At 38.1% G+C, this 21,588-nt stretch overlaps 1 protein-coding gene across 3 annotated transcripts in view; it reads left to right on the plus strand.

Moving 5' to 3' along the window:
• The window catches only part of LOC118826609 (voltage-dependent L-type calcium channel subunit beta-2-like), an 85,598-nt gene extending 69,033 nt beyond the window's left edge, over positions 1-16,565 (plus strand). For 2 of the 3 annotated variants that reach the window (XM_036597623.1, XM_036597624.1), the window contains 11 exons: positions 1,246-1,368; positions 1,532-1,668; positions 2,167-2,243; positions 3,509-3,642; positions 7,843-7,923; positions 8,441-8,499; positions 9,055-9,164; positions 11,057-11,208; positions 12,291-12,386; positions 13,038-13,232; positions 15,599-16,565. In XM_036597623.1, the coding sequence (XP_036453516.1) occupies positions 1,246-1,368; positions 1,532-1,668; positions 2,167-2,243; positions 3,509-3,642; positions 7,843-7,923; positions 8,441-8,499; positions 9,055-9,164; positions 11,057-11,208; positions 12,291-12,386; positions 13,038-13,232; positions 15,599-16,180 (1,746 nt within the window). In that variant the 3' untranslated portion in view covers positions 16,181-16,565. Of the gene's footprint in view, positions 1-1,245; positions 1,369-1,531; positions 1,669-2,166; positions 2,244-3,508; positions 3,643-7,842; positions 7,924-8,440; positions 8,500-9,054; positions 9,165-11,056; positions 11,209-12,290; positions 12,387-13,037; positions 13,233-14,102; positions 14,147-15,598 lie in introns of all 3 variants that reach the window. The other variant, XM_036597625.1, reaches the window with a different exon arrangement.
• The last annotated feature ends 5,023 nt before the right edge of the window (positions 16,566-21,588 follow it).

Raw genomic sequence — 21,588 nt, forward strand, 5'->3', positions numbered from 1 at the left:
CTACCTCTTATCATGTTAGTGAAATTTACTGAAACTGTTTTGAAAAATCTTTTGTAGTGATGTCTCCCAAGAGACACTGTAGGTCTGCCCTTTGGATTTTGTTATGTTAACAAGTACTATTATTCTGATGTTTCACTCTTTGTTGCCTTCATGAGAAGTTTAATATTTAGAACTTGTAAAGCGTTTCAGCACTTTAGTCGCTCAATATGTAGTCATTTTAGCCATTAGCCTGCATCTATAGCTTAATGCTTAGTGAATAACTTTTCATAACGTCCTTTTCCCTGTGATTTTACACCATGCTGTCTGAGTTAGCACTATGTGCTCTATTAACGTAAATGTTAGCGTTCACTCGTGACTCATGTGTGAGTCAGACTCCATCGGTCTCTCTGAGTGAGGGCTATTTTTAGACCACTCACAAATGGTGGCCAGCCACAGTGCCACACGTTTACTCTAATAAAAAGCTGTTATCTAAACAGAGCAGGGGTGTACAAAGTACAGAGAAACTATCTATAAGTGAAAATATGGGTACTAGATATTGATGTGATACCACTTTTGCTTTTCCCATACTGACATTGACATTGAAACCTTAAGTGTTTCAATCCGATATTTCTTGCTTAAAAACCACTAAGCTTTAAAATGACCTATTTTCAGTTCACTTAAGATGAGCATCTATCATAAAGAGACTACTCAAACACTACACCCCACAGGAACAACAACAGCTAACAAGACAATGTCAATATGTGCTATATGAGACTAGATTTGTTACAGGATTGGATCTGATTAATTCTTTTATTTGAGTGGGATTTTGACACAGCACCAATTAGAGATGGCATCAGTATCGATGGGCATTGTTATTGGGCTGATGTCAGCAGAAAATGCTGAACCATATATCAGAGAGAATAACAAAATCAAATTTGATACAGTACCCCAGGTCTTTGAGATTTGTAATGAGTATTTTGGAGATCTAAACACAAATGTAAGGAGTAAGAAGTATGTTCTTACTCTTGGAAATGTAACTAAGTAAGAATATTCAATTTCAATAATTTTTGAGAAAAGGACAAAAACTAATAATACTAAATATGTTAATGAAGTAAAATTGCTAAGTATTTTCCACCTCTGAAACAGAGATGCTACTGTTGCAAACTGCTGTGTTGTTTAGTGTTTTCTAGCCCAAAGAGCTTGAAGTGTCTTTACAGGTCCTTACCATCTTCTTTCTGTGTTTTCTTTTCCATCCACCGTGAGCAGACAAAACCCGTAGCGTTTGCTGTTCGGACAAACGTCAGCTACAGCCCTTCCCTCGAAGATGACGTCCCTGTGCCTGGAATGGCCGTCTCTTTTGATGCTAAAGATTTTCTTCATGTAAAAGAGGTCAGTTATAAGCACACATACACACTCAGTTAATTAATTCACTCAGTTAATTAATTACACACATAATGTTAATTAAATGTATTGCTAATATTGAGCTGTAGTATGAAGTGTTGAAGATATAATGATGATGATGGTATGTTGTCTCGCTGTGTGTGCATTTCAGAAGTTTAATAATGACTGGTGGATTGGCCGCTTGGTGAAGGAAGGCTGTGAGATCGGCTTCATCCCCAGTCCAGTGAAGTTAGAAAACACGCGCATCCACCAGGAGCAACGAGCCAAACAGGGAAAATTCCACTCCAGGTGTGCACATACTCTTATAATAGGGATGTGACAACGCATAGAATTTAAAATTTGATTTGATACGATACTATGGTGTCTCGATACGATATATTTTATGATACACTAAAAATACAGAGTGCCTGTGTGTGTGCCTTATGTTGATATGTTAATGTTAATATGTTAATGTTTGCACCAGATGTTCAGTTAAATTGAGCAATAAAAGTAGAATTTAGCATAAGCCCTGCCCTCTACCCGTCCACTTTACTGTGATAGGCAGCACACAGATGATAAATATTAAATAAATAAGAAACCCTCAGAAGAGAAGGGGACAGAAGCAGTATTAAGTTTCAATACACTGTTTCCATTTATTTTGATATGTATTAATATTGTTACACTTTTAATTCATACACAGGCATATGACAAGTTGTCTTACAAAGATGACAGAATACAGAACAGTCTCTCTCTCTCTCTCTCTCCCTCTCTCTACCTCGCTGTCTCTCTCTCTCTCTCTCTTTGTAGTAAATCAGGGGCAAACTCCTCGTCTAGTTTAGGGGAAGTGGCTCCAAACTCTCGGAAGTCTACTCCTCCGTCCTCAGGTTAGTTACCACTCTGGTTCATTTCAGCACTGAGGAAAAAAAAAAACATATCATTGTCTAATATAACATAAAACCTTGCTGGATCAAAATTATATTACAATTCTTATCAATTCCTGAATGGTAAAAATTTGTATATTAAAACATGATTTGAATTATGCTGTGACTATGCTGTGATCAAACACACTTCTTTGGACCTGAGTTACAGTAAGCTGCTCACTCTCAAGTACCCTCGCAGGCTAGCCTAACTTTTCACACTTTTATTTAATGTAAACTTCAATAATTTAGACTAGGAATGCAGTAGACTTGTGGCTAAACTGAAATTAAATGAAGAATATGTGATACGTGTGGCACTTTGATTTTTCAAAAGAGAGAGAGAGTAGTTCAACCTGTCACTTTGGCAAGTAGAAGCTTTGGCAACCTGTAAGCAGGAGGACCATAAGCATCACTGCTGTATTGTTTTTAGGAATAGGTTTTGAAAGTTACATTTAAAACCAGGAGTGGTTTTCATTGTGTTTCAACATTTTGAGCAACTTTAGTTTGATATTAGCATGCATGCTAAAATTTCTTTCCAAATTCCATACGGTTTAATTCTCTATATTATCGCTGTCATATCAAAACTTTTTTACACTATTTCAAATTCAGCTGCCCTTCACATTGTATGAGCATTTCATAATAAATGGATCAGTTGAAATGGTCCAAATTATTTAGATCATCTTGTTGAAGGAACTTGCATTAATCTCTTTTTAACATTTTTTACATGAGTTGTAGACGATTTTTTGATATGAGGATGGTACAGTTATGCTCTCTGTTTTTTCTCAGCTTGGCCACCTTTGTGGAGAGGTGTGAAATGTTTTCACAGCAGGGGGTTCTCACCCCTCTCACCCCTCGTTGCTCGCTAACAGCTCATCACAGAGCCACAACCTTACACACAGAGAATCCAACAGTGGCCTGATTAATATAATGAAGTGTTACGAGAAAAAATGTATTCAATTGAATTATTCGACAGTATTGCAGTTGATTTCCATTCCACCAGTAGAATAGCTGTTAGGGGGCCTACAGAAAGCAGGTTTCCTGCTTAAGTTAGCTTTCTGGAGACACACAGTTTTGTTATGACAGCGAAAAATGCTTTTGTTACAATATGAATAAGAACTTATTGTGATTACTGATTATTTGATTTGTGATATATTTTTTCCTTTTGTGCGTTCCTTGTTTGGTTCTCCGAGCCCCATATGTAACTGTGTATGTGTGTATATGTCTGTGTGTAGCCGTGGATATAGACGCTGCGGGTTTAGAGCCGGAGGAGCCCGACCCTCCTCCCCAGCAGCGTTCTCCTAAAGCCAGCCCAAACACAGTCATATCCCCTTTAGCCCGCGAGAAACGAATGCCCTTCTTTAAGAAGGTAACCACAGCGACGGGCCCTCCCCTACTCTGCACTCATCCGTATGGCTGTTTTATTGCACCTGCCGCTGTGCAGCATCACGCAGTGTCTGTCCGTCCGTCTGTCTATGTGGCGTCTTTGTCTGTATGTCCACGCAAGAGCCATAAAGCATGCTTGCTTGGTCTTAATCACCTGTTATCTTTCCCCTTCCTCTGCTGTTTTCTCTCTCTCTTTCTTTCTTTCCTCTACACTGTGCCTCTTTCTTTGTATCTTTCTTTCCTTCTCTTCCTTTTTCTCCCTTCTCTCTTTCACTAAATCTTTTCACTTCCTCTCTTCTGTCTCTCTCTATCCCTCCCTCCCTCCCTCTCTCTCATCTCCTTAGCTAAACAGAAGCAGAAGTCGGTAAGTTAGGTCTGCTCTGAGGCCCTACAGGTGTCTCCTAAAGCCTTTAGGGCCCACTGGAGTTTCTGCCTTGCTGTGTGTTTCCTCCCTTCTCACTAACAGTTCTCAGTAACTCAGCTTGGCTTTAACCTGTATGTGTGTCTGTGTGTGTCTGTGTGTGTGTGTGTGCGTGTATTACAATGAATGGGAACTTATGGCCATTTTATTTTCTCGGTAGACCTCGGCAGACCCAAAGAGACCTTTGCTCACAGATGTATTTATTCTAAGCAGTACTTGCAAGGTTGGGTAAGCTTCCAATAATCCCAGTGAACCTACTGGGAAAATATGGTACACAATTTAGTTTTCATCAAAATGCCTACATTTGGAAAGCATTAATAATTTTAGCTAACAGTTTGTGTAGCTGGTCACACTGTTAGGAAAGAATGTCATTTTTCTGTTGTCTCAGAAAAATCAAAAGTAATCCAAAAGTTTAGTTTGTTTACACGGTCACCACAGTGCATGTTTTTCAAGCCATCATTCATTAAATGTTAAGCCATTTATCTACTGAATGCTAAATGTCAAAACAGTGCTGCTAACTAGGACAGATGAGCTGGTTAGCCTTTGCTTAGCTATCATAATAATAGCTCTGTTATGAACAGAACATGTTTATTTCTGGCTAAAGCACTGGCACAAGTTTAGATGGTAATAATTCAGCTCTGAGGGAGTAACGTCAAGCAACTGAAAGGATAAATTAAACCTGTTCCTTAATGTTTGGATCTGTGCCTGATTGGCTAATGTTAGCTTAGCAAGCAGGCTACAAACCCAAACAGTGCCACATGCCACAGGTTTAATTCTGACTAACTTGCTCTCTGCTGAAACAAGTGTAGATGATAAAAAAGTAACGTTTGAGAGAGCAAAACCAGTCAAGTGACTGGTGCAGGAGTGACAGAAAGCCAAAAATGAACTTGTTTTGTGGTGTTTGGGACTGTAGTGTATCTATTCTCTGTTCTCAGTAGCGGCTTCTTGACAGCTAAACATCCTTTCAGACCCATAGAGTTGAGTTGTCTTCTCACACTGGAGGGACAGACAGAAGCATCTGCGGAATTTTTCAGATCTGAAGCAAGAGTGGAGCTTGATTTTCTCCTCTCTCTAACCATTGAAAGCTTTAAACACTGTTTATCTGTTGGTGACAGTGTTGGTGGTCTGCCAGGTTGCTAGGAGTCCCATTTTTTCTGTATCTTTTAATAATTTTAACTCCAGTTTTGGAATCTTTCTCCATCCTTAATGCAAGGGGATTAACTTATATTTAATCTCCTCAGAAATATCTTCTAAAAAACGTAACAGCCATTTTGACTAGAAATTAAATAAATGAAGGGTGGTCTTTGACTTTTGCATAGTAATATAAAACAGCACCATTTATTAAAAAAAACATTGTGATGTTCACAGAACAATTTTGGACTGTTATGTTGCTTCACTGTTATAGCCTACTGTTAAAGAACCACATAGTTTAGTGAAATAATTGTTTACTGACATTTTTATTATATATTCAGAGTATATGCCCTTAACTGTGGTAAAATCACTGTACTGCTTGGCTCTCTTTGCTTATTATTTTACTTGACAACTCACTTTGGCAACTTAAGTTCCCATTCAAAATGCATCTGTGCTATATTCTGTTAACATTGTAGCTCATGGTGTTGTTGGACTGTTTTCTGTTGGACTCACATGTTTTTATAGTACTTAAATGTGTGAGAAATTGAATGTAGTGGTCAGCAGTCCTGTATTACATCTCTTTTAGAACACCTTGTTGTGTTTATTTGTTGAAAAATATAACTCATCACCTCTTCTGAAGAATTGCTAAGTTGAATGTAATGCAGTAATGAAGCAAGATCAACCAACGCACTCTGAAATAAGAGCTGTTCTCATTTACATCATTATTATTAGACTAAAACCATAATAATGTATTCATAATTGTTTCACAATTATGTGACATCTAATCCTACAAGTCTATCTCTGGTACGAGCTCAAGGTTTTTTACAGATAACGATGTCAGTCTCAGCCTGTTAATTATTCTGATCCAGTTATGAGACGCCAAAATTAATTTGTAATTGCAACCAAAGAGGAAATTCAGTCAGATGATAATGAATGTCAATTAGATGTTACAGACATGTTGCTTTTAACTGATAATGAATGTGAATGAGGCGTGGAATTGTTGCTTCATTGTATACATATTTTCCCTCAGGGCACATAAATAAAGGAGACTTGCTGGCCAGTGGAAGTTTATGTTGTTCTTGTGCCTCCTGCAAAATATACTTGAGATAAACTGTTATTTTTGACCTTAACAGCAAAACTGTTCAATCAAAAAAGTATCCAGTGGTTAAATCCAACAACCAGCATAGTTTACAAGTCTGAAGAACTGCATTTGTTCACCTTTTAACAGAAACATCTTATTATGTTTTATTATGAATTAAAGTAAACATGCTTCTGTCAGATTTAATCACTGGAAAAAATGAAAAATGTAAAAAAAAAACTTTCTAGAGCATTTTTATACTTGTACTTTTTGGCCCCACTATATATTAAGTGTCTTTAATAACTGTGTAGTTACACATGAATAACACATGCAACAACACTGTAACTATTGATGATTTAGTCAGTGTTACAAATGGATTACATAAATATAGACTATGTAATTCCACGTGTATCAACTTCAGTTTTGTCTCATGTAATTACACAAGTGTATCTTTTTGATAAACTACAGATCAGAAGTCTTTTCCAGCAACAAACGTAAGTAACCTAATCACATCACATTGATTAGTACCATTCTGTAATTACACTGTACCTTTATAACAACTACACAGGAACTTTCCTGTAGTGTAGTGTTAAAGTTACACTTTATAATAAGTGGACAGTTCCTGTGTAGTTGCTATATAGGTGCTGTGTAATAATGGAGTGGTAATCTAGATACACTTGATACACTCGTGTAATTACCTGAGGCAAAACTGAAGTTGATACACATGTGTAATTACATAAAGTGTACTTCTGTAATCCATCTGTAACAGTGACTAAATCATTAGTAGTTACATTGTTGTTGCATATGTTGTTCACATGTAACTACACAGTTATTAGAGACACTTAATATAAAGTAGGACTTACTTTTTTACACTTTCTAGAGCATTCCCTTTGGAGCATTTATGCTGTGTTTCTGTATGATTCTTTAGCGGTGGTTTTCCGTTGCAGTGCTTGATCATTTTTCATTTTTCCTACTATAATACACATGATTCAACTCTACTTAGGGGTGGGCAATATATATATATGGAAAATTGTGTAAAAATAATTATTTTCTGAGCACATTGTGGATATCATTACTTAAACAGCACTGACCAACTGCATGTTTAATTACAAAGAGAGCATGATTAGACCTGTTTAACTGGATTTTAGTGCAGTCCACTAATGAATAAAAATCATTGTGCTCATAGTTTTTAACAGTATTTTTTTCAAATGTGGCTCCACTATTAGTTTTAATCTATTCGAGCTTATCAAACCTGAAAAAATAATAAACATCATGGTGCTTAGTATCATGTGAATGTCTATCACCCCCACCCCAACTCCACAACAAATTATGAAGCCCTTCATGCTTGAGTCATGTGTGTTAAGAGCAGGGAAAACACAAAACAGAGTGGAGTGGGACTGGAAACCGCTGTTATATTGTGTGTGTGTGTTTGTTTAGTAACAGTGAATGTGATAGTTTATGTAAGTGTCTCATGTGGTGCCGTGGGTTTGGCGGAGTCATGGGGGGAGTGTGGGAGAGAGAGAAAATGACGTGTGTTTTCCCGCACTCTGCAGACGGAGCACATCCCCCCATATGACGTTGTGCCCTCCATGAGGCCGGTGGTCCTGGTGGGACCCTCGCTCAAGGGCTATGAGGTCAGCCTCTCCAACAATGACTATAAATCAGCCGTCATAAATCTGCACTGAATCAGGTCTTTGGCAGTGGGATTTTCACTGACTCTATGGAATGTTTTGAGATTTTCCTGGCCACATCCTGATTCTTGGTCCTTGCTTGGCACTCATATTTGATGAACTGTATCTAATCAAAAATGTCTCTTAATTCATCAAACATCTTCATTTTTAACGTTTTTAATTTTTTGACATACAATACCAACTGACCTTTACACTGTGTCAAACTTTTATGATTAATGGACCAATAGAAATGTTTCTTGGAATGAATGATTTCTGCATTACCTTCCATTTTTCCATTTAATTAGTTAAAACTATTCTTTAATTAAAATTAAAATTACCATTTTGGAAATACGAGGTTTTGTTTTGAAAGTGATGGGTACATCATTTCCACATGAATAAAATACATTGCACCAACAAAATGTTGTCGTTCAATTAAGTTTGGTAAACTGCAATTTTCAGTTGAATTCTGTTTGTTTTACAGGTAACGGACATGATGCAGAAAGCATTATTTGACTTTCTGAAGCACAGATTTGAGGGAAGGTAAGAGCCTCTGAAAGTCCCTGTCTGTGTCTCTCTGGCAGCCTCGTCAGTCCTCCTTTGGGGTAGTTTATGTATTAGCGTGTGTGCGGAGCTACTTTAAATAGTCTCGTCTCATTGCCTTAATTGGCCATGCTGGACCATAAGCACAAAGCTGGTCTGCATGCCTGCGCTTTCTCTGAGCTGGAGCATTCCCAGAGCAGGACCAGTCCCTCTTCCCACTGCACTACCCTGAAAACACACACAGCTGTGTGGTGCAGCGTATCAAATTATGACCATAGTGTATATTTTGGTGACTTTCTAATGTAGTAATAATGCAAATGCAAAACATCATTGTCTGGTTTCCTTTGCAATTTATTTATGTACTTGGTTGGCATGAATGTATATTGCAGTATCACTTTTTTCCTGTTGTTATTTGTAGGAAGCCAATTTTTTAAAATATCCTCACTTGCCCCTCTCTCTCTCTCTCTCTCTCTCTCTCTCTCTCTCTCTCTCTCTCTCTCTCTCTCCCTCTCTCTCTTTCTCTCTCTCTCTCTCTCTCTCTCTCTCTCTCTTTAGGATATCCATCACACGGGTGACAGCCGACATTTCTCTGGCCAAGCGGTCTGTTCTGAATAACCCCAGTAAACACGCCATCATTGAACGATCCAACACGCGCTCCAACCTTGGTGAGTGCATTTCTGTTATGAGTGTATATAAGTGTGGTGTTGAACACTGTGGTATCAGATATTTAAATTTCAATTAATACAAATAATTAAATCATGCTGCCTGAAATTACACCAACGAGAACCTTACGAATTTTTTAAAACCACATTTCCAGAAAGGGAACGTACGGTTTATGTAGTTTTTATGTATTTCACTTGCTTCTAGGAACTACTTCAATAAAAAACTCTTTTTAAATTAAAAAACTTTTTTTAACCTATACTTATTTTCAAAAGGCTCCTTGTTGTTTTAACTAGAAAAACCCTTTCATATAAACAGAATATTGCAGTTTAGTGACCAAATTTTGAGCCAAATTTCATGATTCACTGACTCCATGCTACATTTCTAGTGAGTCTAAAGATATATCGAAGATATATTGAATAATCGTTATTATTTTACTAGCTTTTAAGAAATACTTCAAAGAAAACTCTTGAATAACTTCAGTTCCCAAACTTTTTTTAAATCCAGGACTGTACCTTTATTTATTTCTGAAAGGCTCCTTGTTGTCATGGTACGCAGAGCGACCACTGCTAGCAAAAATGTAATGAACCCAGGTGCACGGAAGGGCATACACACGTTTTTATTTTTTACACCATTAGAAAGGGATATTCATATTTCATCTTGAGTGGACCAATAGAAGTGGTCCAAAATTACACAAACCTCTTTAAGTTAACATCCATGAAAGTTACTGAATTCTTTTGTTTCTTCTGCAAAGTAGATACAACGTTTTGACAGTAAAGCTAATATCACATTCCCCTCACCATGTGAAGAATACTGTGGCCAGGGGTCACGAGGAGGGTGCAGGATTTTAGATAGTATGTGTGTGTGTGTGTGTGTGTGAGAGAGAGAGAGAGAGAGAGAGAGAGAGAGAGAGAGAGAGAGAGAGATGGAGAGAGCAGGAAGCTCGTTATGATTGTTAGTTTGGCTTGATTAACGAGGCATGATTAAGATCAAAGACATTCTTACAGCATGACCTCCTGATTGCACTGCTGTTAATCTCTTGTACAATCACCATTCAACACACACACACACACACACAGTGCACACACACATGCTTACTCACGAACCTGCAACCTGCAGATTCAGTTTATTTCAGCTTTATTTACACAGTTGATATGTGTTTGTTAAATAGAAGTTGACACAAAGCTGCTAAACAGAGACCCAGGACCACTCTTATTGAGCTGACTAATAGTCACACAAAACAAGATATTAAAATTTTAAAATGGCATCGACGAAAGTTTAATTAAAGCAATGGTTTGCAAAATTACCTGGACCACCCTACCCCAAACCCCCTACCGGCAGTAATGCAGTCAATCAGCCAAGATATGTTTGGTGTCTGAAGTTTACTTCTTTAGTTTTTTACTGGAGCTATGAGACTGATGTAGCTAACATGTAATGGAAGCTTCTACCCCACCAGTTAGCATTGTGCAAACAGCATGCCTAAATCATCACACAGTTGGCCTCTAATCACAGTAGGCTGTTAAAGTCATCGTGAACGGGAAATCATAACACATTTTTTTTCTGTAAAATGATGTAAGAAAAACTCGGTATTAGGGAGGGCCTCTGAGCCTGCTGAGCCTTTTCACATAGTGGTTGGGTGGTGGGAACGGGAGTTAAAAATTATATTACTGGTTAGCTTATTTATTTTTCCCCACTTGCCAAAGCACAATAACGTAATCAAAACTCAAACGGTGTTTTAGAGGCAGGCAAAATCATTACAGGAAAACAAAAAAAAAAAGATCTTTTAAATGATATGAATTTTGTCTTTTATTTTGGCTTAAAATGACCAGGGTTGTGAACTAACAGAAGTTAGTAAACCCACATTCTTACTGCCCTTCTTTGTGCACTTCTGTGTTAGCTGAGGTACAGAGTGAGATTGAGAGGATTTTTGAGCTGGCGCGGACGCTGCAGTTGGTGGTCCTAGATGCTGACACTATAAACCATCCAGCTCAACTGGGCAAAACCTCACTCGCTCCGATCATCGTCTATGTCAAGATCTCCTCTCCAAAGGTACACAAAAACACACAGATCATATACATTTTGTCACTCTTTTGGTTTTCTCTCACTCCTTACACCACCACATGGGTCTGTGAGAGTGTTTCAGTGTGTATAATGCATAACTGTGACCTTGTACAGTATGATAGCTCAGACAGAAATAGTACACAAGAGAAACACAAAATACTTCACTCGTATTATACCCTGTAGTGATATAATACCACATTTCTCTCTCTTTCTCTAAAGTTAAAAATTATGTTGGTAAATCAGACGTCAGACATGTTGTCATATACACAGCATAACAATGAACAATGAAATGCTGAACATGTGGACAAGACTCCACATAACTGCCCATATCTTACTAACACCCATAAAAAGAACAGTTTAAAAAAATGAAATAAATAGCAGTTAAAATCTCCCTCACTCAGTGTGTAGAATTGTGAAGAATATCATGACCCTTAAATATATTACACACAGACAATGAAACCCCCTAAAATACAACTAAGAGTCCATAACAATAATATTGCAGATAATCCATAAAAATGAAGAATAATGAAGTGTAATAATTACAACAGTTACAATTACAATTACTGCCAAAGTTGTTGTCAAATTATAGGAAGGGTGGGGAAAAAATACATCACGACACATAAAGAAATGTTGAGGATACACAATACATGTCACGATATTTTGACATATAGACTCTGTACTAGTAGCCACATTTAAAAACTGCCATGAAAAACTATCAATACAGTGATTGTTATCTAATAGTTTACATACCATGCCGTACTAAACCCAGTTTAACAGAAATAATTGTGCTCTCTTCGTAAGGAAACATGCACTGATGACGTTTAGAAATGCCTATTGTGTCACGATAACAGAAGTTAGCATGATAACGATAAAATATTGTCAAGTTGCCCACCCCTGCATTATAGCATGTTATGATAAATATCACATATATAGTGCTTACATTTTCAGCAACCACAACTTAAAACATCTTCCCACCTACTTGCCATTATTTATTTCTCTGGAACTGAAGCTAAAGAGGTATATTGGTTTTGCTGTCATGATGATACTGATGCTGTATATGTGTTTTTCAGGTGTTACAGAGACTGATAAAGTCTAGAGGGAAGTCTCAAGCCAAACACCTCAATGTGCAAATGGTGGCAGCAGACAAACTGGCTCAGTGCCCTCCAGTAAGTACAGTCACACAGACAGATAGGTGCATGTGCTGACATCTCTCAAACTTATAGACAAGCTCTAAAATTGCATCTAACAGTTCTAACAGTGAGAAAATGCATGCCAGTGGTATATGAATGTGTGTGTGTGTAGTAAGTGAGTGGGTGCGGGTAGTGTAAATTTTGCAGTCTTAGTTTAAGCCCTAAAGCCCTATGTGTGTTACAGCCCTTGAGGCCTCTGTGAATAATCTGTTTGATTTTGAATTCATACAGAATGAATATATAAAATGACTAAATGGGTCACCTTATTTTTGACACCAATTCCAGTAGTTTCATAACCCAAAGCTGGGCTCCACTAATGCCCTGACTAACTTTCAAAGGTTATATTTATCCACTCTTTTAATAGTAGCCCACTGAGGAGTCTATGTAACAAACAGAGGCGAAAGAGTATTAGTTTGATGAAATCAGCTGAAGTTGCTGTCTCATTTGCCCTCTTTACTCCTTCACTTCCTGTTATGTCTTCTCTTTCCCCTATTTTGTTTTTCTTTCTTTTTGTCTCCACCTTTCACTCCTCTCCTTCTTGATTCTTTTCTTCATTCCCACTCTCTTCCATTAATCTTTCACCAATGTCTCTTTCACATGACTTTTTTTGACCTTTACCCACTGTAGGAGCTTTTTGATATCATCTTGGATGAGAATCAGTTAGAAGATGCCTGTGAGCACATGGCAGACTATTTGGAGGCCTACTGGAAGTCCACTCATCCGGCCAGCAGCGCTCCAGCTAACCCAGTCTTAGACAAACTTGCCACCTCCACTGCGGCTCAGTCGGCCAGTCCAGAAACACTGTCCAACCTGCAGCTCCAGGTGCTCACCAAGCTCTGTCCTGCCAACACATCAGCACACAGTGATGGAGGGAGGGAAGAATGGTTTAAAGGGTTCATATCCAAGATAAATGAATTTTCCTTTTTTAAAATGAAAGTTTGGATAAGCTGTAAACACATTTGCATTTGTAAAATGTACTGTTCACTACCCAGTCTATATAATCCATTTCTGAAAACCAAGCTGCAAAAAACAGCTCATTTTGAATTTATTGCAACCTTAAATGCATTCCCAAGATCGACCATTTAGTGTAGCTCCACCCATTTACATAGAAGTGATAAGTACTATTACTGCACATTTCAGCCCATACTACTTTTTTGAATGGGGCACAATACAAGGCAATATTAGAGCAGAGATCACATGCAAAAATTTGTGAATATAATACAAGAAAAATGTCCAGTACGGGCCATCTAAGAGAGATAACTCTACAGAGAGAAAAACAGATGGATGTGGATGACAAGGAATTAGACAGAAGTCCAGAGTTGTAGTGGCTGGAGACAAAGTCAAGTAGGATGAGATAAAACAGGACAAAGGAAAAAGAAAATCCTGAGCAAACCGAACAGAACTGAGCTGAGATTCTCAAAGTGGAGCAAAGAACATAACTCATAGAATCACTGAGGTATCTCTGCAAGCCATCGTGATCTTTCAACTGCATATTAACTTTACCACTGTTTTCAAATACTGTCATAGTAATCATTCATCATTGTTGGGATGCTAACCCCTAATTATTTTTGTATCTCTAATTACACCCAGAGTTGTTTGAAAACCACTGCATATCAATATTATATGTGTGTTGGTGTGTGTTATATTCTAAACATATCGATCTCTTTATTGACTGCTGTGGCTCATGTTCAGACTGAAGAGGCTACTCCAATTGCAGATGGGTAGCCTCAGCCATGGTGAGTGTGTGTGTGCTGATGGGTCAGAGAGAGAGAGAGAGAGAGAGAGAGAGAGAGAGAGAGAGAGAGAGAAAGAGAGAGAGCAGCTTAGTTGCTTTTTGCACTCAGACTGAATTATAGTTTTACTAAAGCCAGTTTAGGGGACTGAAACTGCAATGACCAGCCATTATGGAATGAATCCCATCAGTTTTAATTACTGTTAAAGTTATACCAGGTCTAATTATGCAGTATGTTCATACTACAGATATTTGAGATTTCTACTGAGTGTGAGAGACACGACTGAAACTTTTTCTCTGCATTTCGATATCTGCTTTGCAGTGGTTTGCAGTGTTCTTTTGTTCTGGATGCACATCACTCAGTATGTTATGTATGTGTGTCTGAATTTTGGAGGTTTTTATGGATTTGTGTGGGGTGTAGGAATACTCCTCTGCCACATCTGTAGCAGACAGTCAGTTACCACAAACATTTGGGTGTCAACCTGCAATTAGAAAAAGAACTAAAAATTATGTATTTTTAGAAACAAATTATTTTTTACTCAAAGTTCCAGGGCTATCATAATTACTTGACTAAAATCGATTACTGGATTAAAAAATGAATCAATTAAACTTTCCGTTCTCTATGAATCGGCTCAGTGATTAGTTCACAACGTAATAAGGCTGTGTTTAGCAGGCTGAAGATCTTCCACAAATGACAGCTATCAGCACTTTTGTGTGCATCACTGAAAGACAGGAAACCTACATCAGCAGGATCTCACTAATGAATGTATGTTTGTAGTTACAAATTACATGTATACGAAGTGAAATTAAAGTAAAAATGTATATAAAGTAAAAGGTTTTGTTTAACTAGGTCTAGGCTGAACAGATTGGCAGACAGCTAAGAGGCTAACAGACTACTCTTGTACTACTCAGCTAGTTTACTGAAGGAATCACTGTAAAACATACTAAATATTTTACAGTGATTACTTCAGTACACTAACTGTAAAGAACCAACTGAATGTCTGTTAAGTTTCAAATGCTTCAAATGCCTGTGTTAGCAGCTAGGTAAACACCATCCCTATATTACTCAATTAAGCCCATTTTTATTGTCTGACCTGAAAAAAAGACACAACATGTTTGCAAACTGAAAATAATTGTGAAAATAATTGCTAGATTACTTGATTACTCATATAATCGATAATGACAGACTTCCGTTAAAAGTTCTTTTACTAAGAACGGCGAAATGCGTCAAAATTATTGTCCGTGATAATCGACTATGTACTAAGCTACAGATGTGACGGATAGAGATTAGGTAAAAAAAAATAAAAAAAAAAAATAAAATAAAAAAGTTGAGTATTTCTTTTAGGAAGTTAGAGCATGCTAAATCTGTGGAGTGCAGTAACTCTAATTATTATGTTTCAGTACATTAATGAATAACTGTGTGTTTATGTGTGTGCACTTGTGTGTGCTAACCCAGGGCATGGGGAGCAACCCGAAAGTGGAGAAGTCGCTGGGCGAGCGGAAGGGCTCTCAAGAAGACCATCATCACCACCATCACCGTCATCACCATCGACTGCAAAAGCAGGGCAGTCTGGACCACGCCGAGGATGATGACGCTGAGGAGGAAGAGCCAGTGGCCATGGAAGAACAGAGACCGTTACGGAGCGGGCGGAGAGCACCACACGTACACCACCGCTCTTCATCCACACGGACCGAACACCACAACCATCACCATCACCACCATCATCATCACCACCACAACCGCACAGCACGGACGCTTTCCAGGCAGGAGACGCTGGAGAGCAGAGATTCTGCTTACACTGAGCCACGAGCTAGCCACGCACACACACACTCGCACCCACACGCGCACACACACCACCCCCGCGAGGAGGAGGACGAGGAGGAGGAAGAGGAGGAGGAGGAGCCGCCTCTTCAGCACAACCACCATCACCATCACCATCATCACCGTGGAGACAGAGAGAGGGAGCATGAGCACAGTGAAAGAAACAGCCGGCAGCGTGCTCCACAGAGACCGCAACGAGAACGCTACCACGACTAAGAGAGACAGCGCTCCGCTGAGGGAGAGAAGAAAAGAGGAGAGACAGAGTGGGCGAGAGATCATTACATAGAGTAGTGACACACCCACACACAAACACACAATCACAACCACAACCACAAACTGCATCAAACGTAACACACATGCGCCATTATAAAAGTAAACTACTGTCAGGTCCACAATTATTGCCAACATTGATGAGTTTTATAAAAAACATCATAGAAAACAGTACTGAGATTAGTTTTAGCAGGGCCAGATGTGATTCCATAACAAGAATACACATCTGGGGACAACCTGTTAAACTTTTGAGGCGAAATCAAGGGGACACGCCCTCTAAAACCCACCCCCAAATTCCTCTAGTCTGCGCTCTTTTAACATTTACCGTTAGCTAACAAAACTGTTTTCCCTTTGCATGTATATCTATGTGTATAGATTTTTAGAGCGGCTTCAATTTATAGTAGATGTAGGGTTAAAAATTGGATAAAGATCTTGTGCTGTAAATAATCTTTATATCTTAAAAATCAGTGAATGTTTCATTCGTTTATAGCATTGTTACTATATCAGTAAAACTAATTTGATCTGGTGGCATAATAATCTAAAATTAGCAAAAACTACTATATGAATCTTGTTTTAAGCACTTTCTTAAAACCTCATTTAGTACAAAAGTTCTTGAAAGGAGAATGCTTAAACAAGCTTCAAACAGGATACTACAGATGTATTGCTTTAAAGTACAGACAAATGTCTTGTCTGAATTGGTTTAGAAATTTCACACTCAGCTTGTTCCCATAAGTCTACATTTCCACTTACATTTAGCCCAAAATGTTCTTGTTGCGAGATCACGTCTGGCCCCGTGAGACTAAACTGAGATATGATTAAGCAGCACAACACAAGGGGGATTGTTATGGCAAATAACATCACAGCTGTGATTTGGTCACACAGCATTTGGGATAGGATAACACACTCTTGAAGTGTTCTATTGCTCTTCTACAGCAGTTTGGGAAAGTAAAGAAAAAGTAAATCAAAGAAGGCCCAAACATTGTGTCAAATGCATGTTTTCAACAATGGCAATTTCTTAAGCCAAAAAAAGTAGTTCTAGCAGCTGACTGGTTTTGTTTCTTACAAACTGGTGGGCAGCAGAATGATATAGGTATGATAAAAAAACGTGCTGTTACCAGATATAACAACACAGGAAGAGCGCTTTACATATAATAAAAATGAATTGGAAATGACAAAAAGGTGCCACAGTCATCACCATCCCAAATCATTTTTTAATCTTTTTTAATAAGGCTGTAGGAGTTCTTTCAAAAACCTCCAGACTCCTGGTATTCTTAATGATTGTACTTGTTTTTATTCATGAACTGCCCAAATGATTTAGAGGAATGTCTGGGCTGATTTTTTAGTACCACCTTTGGCAGAGTCTCAGCTTCTTGGCAGAGACAGTCGAAGTTTTGGGCTACTTCGTGGAATTTATTAACTACTGATGTTAAAAAGAGCCCCTGGACCACTGGCAGCAGATCAGCCCCCAAAGCATCAATAAATTACTTATTTTATGGTGTGTCCCATCCCTATTCAAATGCCAGAAACGTCAGTGGTCTGCATGGCACATGGCATAACAAGTTGTGGTGTCATCTGACCATAAGATCTAGTTCCATTCAAGCTTCAAGTTTAGGTTTACTGAAACCGAAGAAGCAGTAATAAAATAAACGTTAAATGGCCAATATAACAGAAAACCAAACGTTCCTCACTTCTTTGAAATAAAAGAGTCTGATGTGATATGTAAAAAGTTTCAAAACGTACTGTTCAGCTCTCAGTCCATATGTGGAAACTAAGCTGCAAAAATGGCCTGTTTTAAATTTGTTGTTTCTGTGATGTCAAAACATCCAGTGCATTTACATATATCTGCCTGCTCGACATACAGCAGATTGGCCTGCCATTTCACACGGAAGTTGTAATAAGTATTTCACCCTGAACTTTTTTGAATGAAGCCCAAAACAGTCCAGCCATTAAAAGGACCTTGAAGGGGGGAAAAATAAAATGTAAAATCTTAATGCAGGATATCTGGACCTGGCAGTATATTACAATTACACACACACACACACACACACACACACACACACACACACACACACCATGTGCTGCTATCCTCTCTCCTGGATTCTTGGCTGTCAGTTACTATGCCTCCTTTGTAAAGACTGGTGTTTTTAAAGATGACTAGACTCATGTAAAAAACACACGTATCCATGCATACTTGTTCTATCTATGTGTGGACACAGGAATATTAAACAATAAACTGAGTAATTCTTCATTTCCTTTGACATGAATGATCCAAGTTTGTCTTTCATATCTGGCTGGTCTGTCAGTAAATCTTTTTTTTTTTCTTTTCCAGCTTTCTTCTGTTTCTGGTAGATAATTTAGCTAGGTATATTTCTATTGCATTATGACTACTGTTTGGGTTTGGTTAGAAGGAAATACTAATTTAAGTGTAACATTGTGATGTGTGACATTTTTCTTGCATTTTAATAGTGACTGAATGATGTTTAATACAATTGCACAACTGTGTTTTGCCTTACACACCAGAAGAAAAAAATCCAAATAGTTTGAAACACCTTTTTTGACTGCTTGCGACATTTTATTTTCAGTTTTACATTTTACATTTAATTTTTCCAAAACAAGATGGAAATTTTCTAAGACTTACTGGAAGGTTGTGTGATGCTTTGTGCGACTGACACTTTGCAGTATCTTCTTAATGTCCTGCAGGAGGCAGTAGTCTGTCATGTGTGAACTGTCTCTGCTTCTTTCAGAAAATGAAGGTTTGGGATGAAACCAGATGTTCTGCAATATTCATAACCGTGTTCTTGCTTGAAGAGTGAATGGGGAGTGTGCGGATTTGGGTTTGTGGTTCAGAATGCTCTCACAGGAGGAATGTATTTGGACTAACTGTGATTAACAGAGGGTCACAGTATGCTGAAACATAGAGGACACTACTAGGAAATTATCTTCTACGCCGCAGTAAAGAAGTCTCCAAGATAAGAATAAGCTGGTTACATTTACCTCAGTGTGAAGTTTGACTGTTGTTACTGTAGCTCAAGCACAATGCAGAAACAAATGCACAGTTACTTAAGCACTATTTGAAAGTCAAATGTTCAATAAACTGAATGTGCAGAAAGATAAAATAGCCTGTGAGGAGTAATGGCTGATATCAGGATGAAAGCTAAATGAGACCGTCTGGCATGATTTTGCTTGCTTAAAGCTAACTTGCTTTGACTAGCTTCCATTCTTTATTAGCAGTCTTTGGGGTGAAGTGGTATTTTCAGTAGTTCATAAAGAGGAATTCCAACATTTTTTCAACATTTCTGCATGTTTCAATTGCTGAGATGTAAACCATCATTTAGAGTGGTTTGCTGTGAAAACTATAGAGGAAATATAGCCACTTAATTTACTATTTGTCTTCTGAGTTCTTATATGTAATTTTCATAATGGTGAAATAGTGGTCAATCTCAAAAGTGGTCAGTCTTTTTGTACAGGTTTAAACTATTTCATGTAACAACTTTCTGTGAGGGGGCTTTTAGAGGCATTAAACACTTTGACGATTGGTTCACCACCACTGTCAGCAATTCTGACTCTTTAAGCTTCTCACATCACAACACTCCAAATGACTGTTTACATCTTAATAGGTTTTGCAGAAATTTTGAAAAACTGGTGGAATTCTCCTTTATTAATGTACATTTATTCATATTTAATTAAACTCACTCTGAGCTGGTCCTAAATGTTAAAAAGCCCGAACACAGCTCTTTGTAATTGCTAGCTTCATTACTGCCAATGGTTATAAAAGATGAATGTCAGCTTTATTATAACATGATGTTGAGGGCCTTTCAATACAAAGTCAAATTTCAGTTCATCTTGATTTGAACCAGATTGCCTGCTTGGGTGTTTGCGAGAGTGTGCATATTTTCATAAAACTGCATCTGTAAGCTAATGTTGTGTTTAAAATGTGCATGTGTTCTTGCCAAACTTCTTTGTGCATCTGCAAGCTTGCGCAGTGTTGCAAACGTGTGTCCATGCTTTGATTCTATCACACATCCATTGATTTGTGCAAGAGTTAACTTCAGTGAAGCAGAGTCTGACTTCCTGTATTGCAGCCTGAGCCCCATAATTGCTCTCTTGACCCATTCTCAGCTGCACTCCAAAAATAAGCAAGTCTCAGTTCACTCCCTGATCTCTTTGTGCGTTTCTTCAAAGCGCTACGTTACATAATTTGTAAACAGTGTAAATACATTTCTACATGGTGTATATGTATAAAAAGAGGAAAAAGGGATTAAATAATAAACTTAACTAAATATGATGAGTAAGATTTTGAAAAATATATGTGTTTTGAGCTTTTTTTAATATATATATTTTTGTTTCATGACTTTTCATGATCTTTTGTCTGTGTGGTGGGGTTATATACTGTGGTGAAAGATAAAATGTGCAAAATGTGAGAGAAAGAGAGCGCAGAGGGGACGAGACAGCATTAAAGAGAGCATTAAAAGCATGAGAAATGGAGCCGGCTGGTGAGGTATAAATAGACTTTTCAAAAACATCTCAGAATGTCCCAGGTGGGAAGGCCCGCCCCTTTAAGTCGTCATAACGACGCGGATGACAGCGGCGAAGCACGAAGGAGACTAAATTTGGCAGCAAGATGCTTTCTTCCACCCCCGTGTCTACACGAATCTAGCCACAGCCTGTTTTTCTTAAATCAGGGCTCTCAACTGCTGTCTAACTCCCAAACACGACCTTCAAACTTTTCCCCAAAGCTGAATTTATCATAATAACCAACATTAGAAAGCAATGTGTCATAATAGCACACAGTGTCAACTGTAGTGCCCTTTGAAGAGTCATGCAGCCAAATGGACTTCACTTGGGCGCATGACAGTTTGTGATGCAAGTATATCGATACTTTGACTCGGCAGTTAATCACTGTTTCGTTAGTATCTGGTGCTTTATTATTTAAAATATTCTGTTTATTTTTGTTTTAAAAAACTAAAAAAGCTAAGCTTGTGCATCTGCCCAAGCTTGTTGATAACCAAACTTGTTCATTTTTATGATACATTTTTATTTATGTTGATAAAAAACAAAACTGATCTATTACAGAAAACAAAAAAAAATCACTGACTTAACTTAAACTGTAGCATTCAGTCCATCCAGAATGCAGATTCTTAAAATACTAATAATCCAAAATACAGTACATGATCAGTAATTAGCTGTCTGTGTGTTTGTGTTGATACTTTCTTGCCCCTCTGCCTGCACGCTGCTTCCTCACAGTCCAGTGGGCCCGCAAAACCCACCGTCACCATAGCAGCTGTGTCGTCACTGTTGTCATGGTAACGGAAGCAGAAATGCACATGGCACCACCCTTCATTTCTCCTGCTGTG

This window comes from Colossoma macropomum, unplaced genomic scaffold (assembly GCF_904425465.1).
Source record: "Colossoma macropomum unplaced genomic scaffold, Colossoma_macropomum, whole genome shotgun sequence".
In the NCBI taxonomy this organism is placed as follows: Eukaryota; Metazoa; Chordata; class Actinopteri; order Characiformes; family Serrasalmidae; genus Colossoma; species Colossoma macropomum.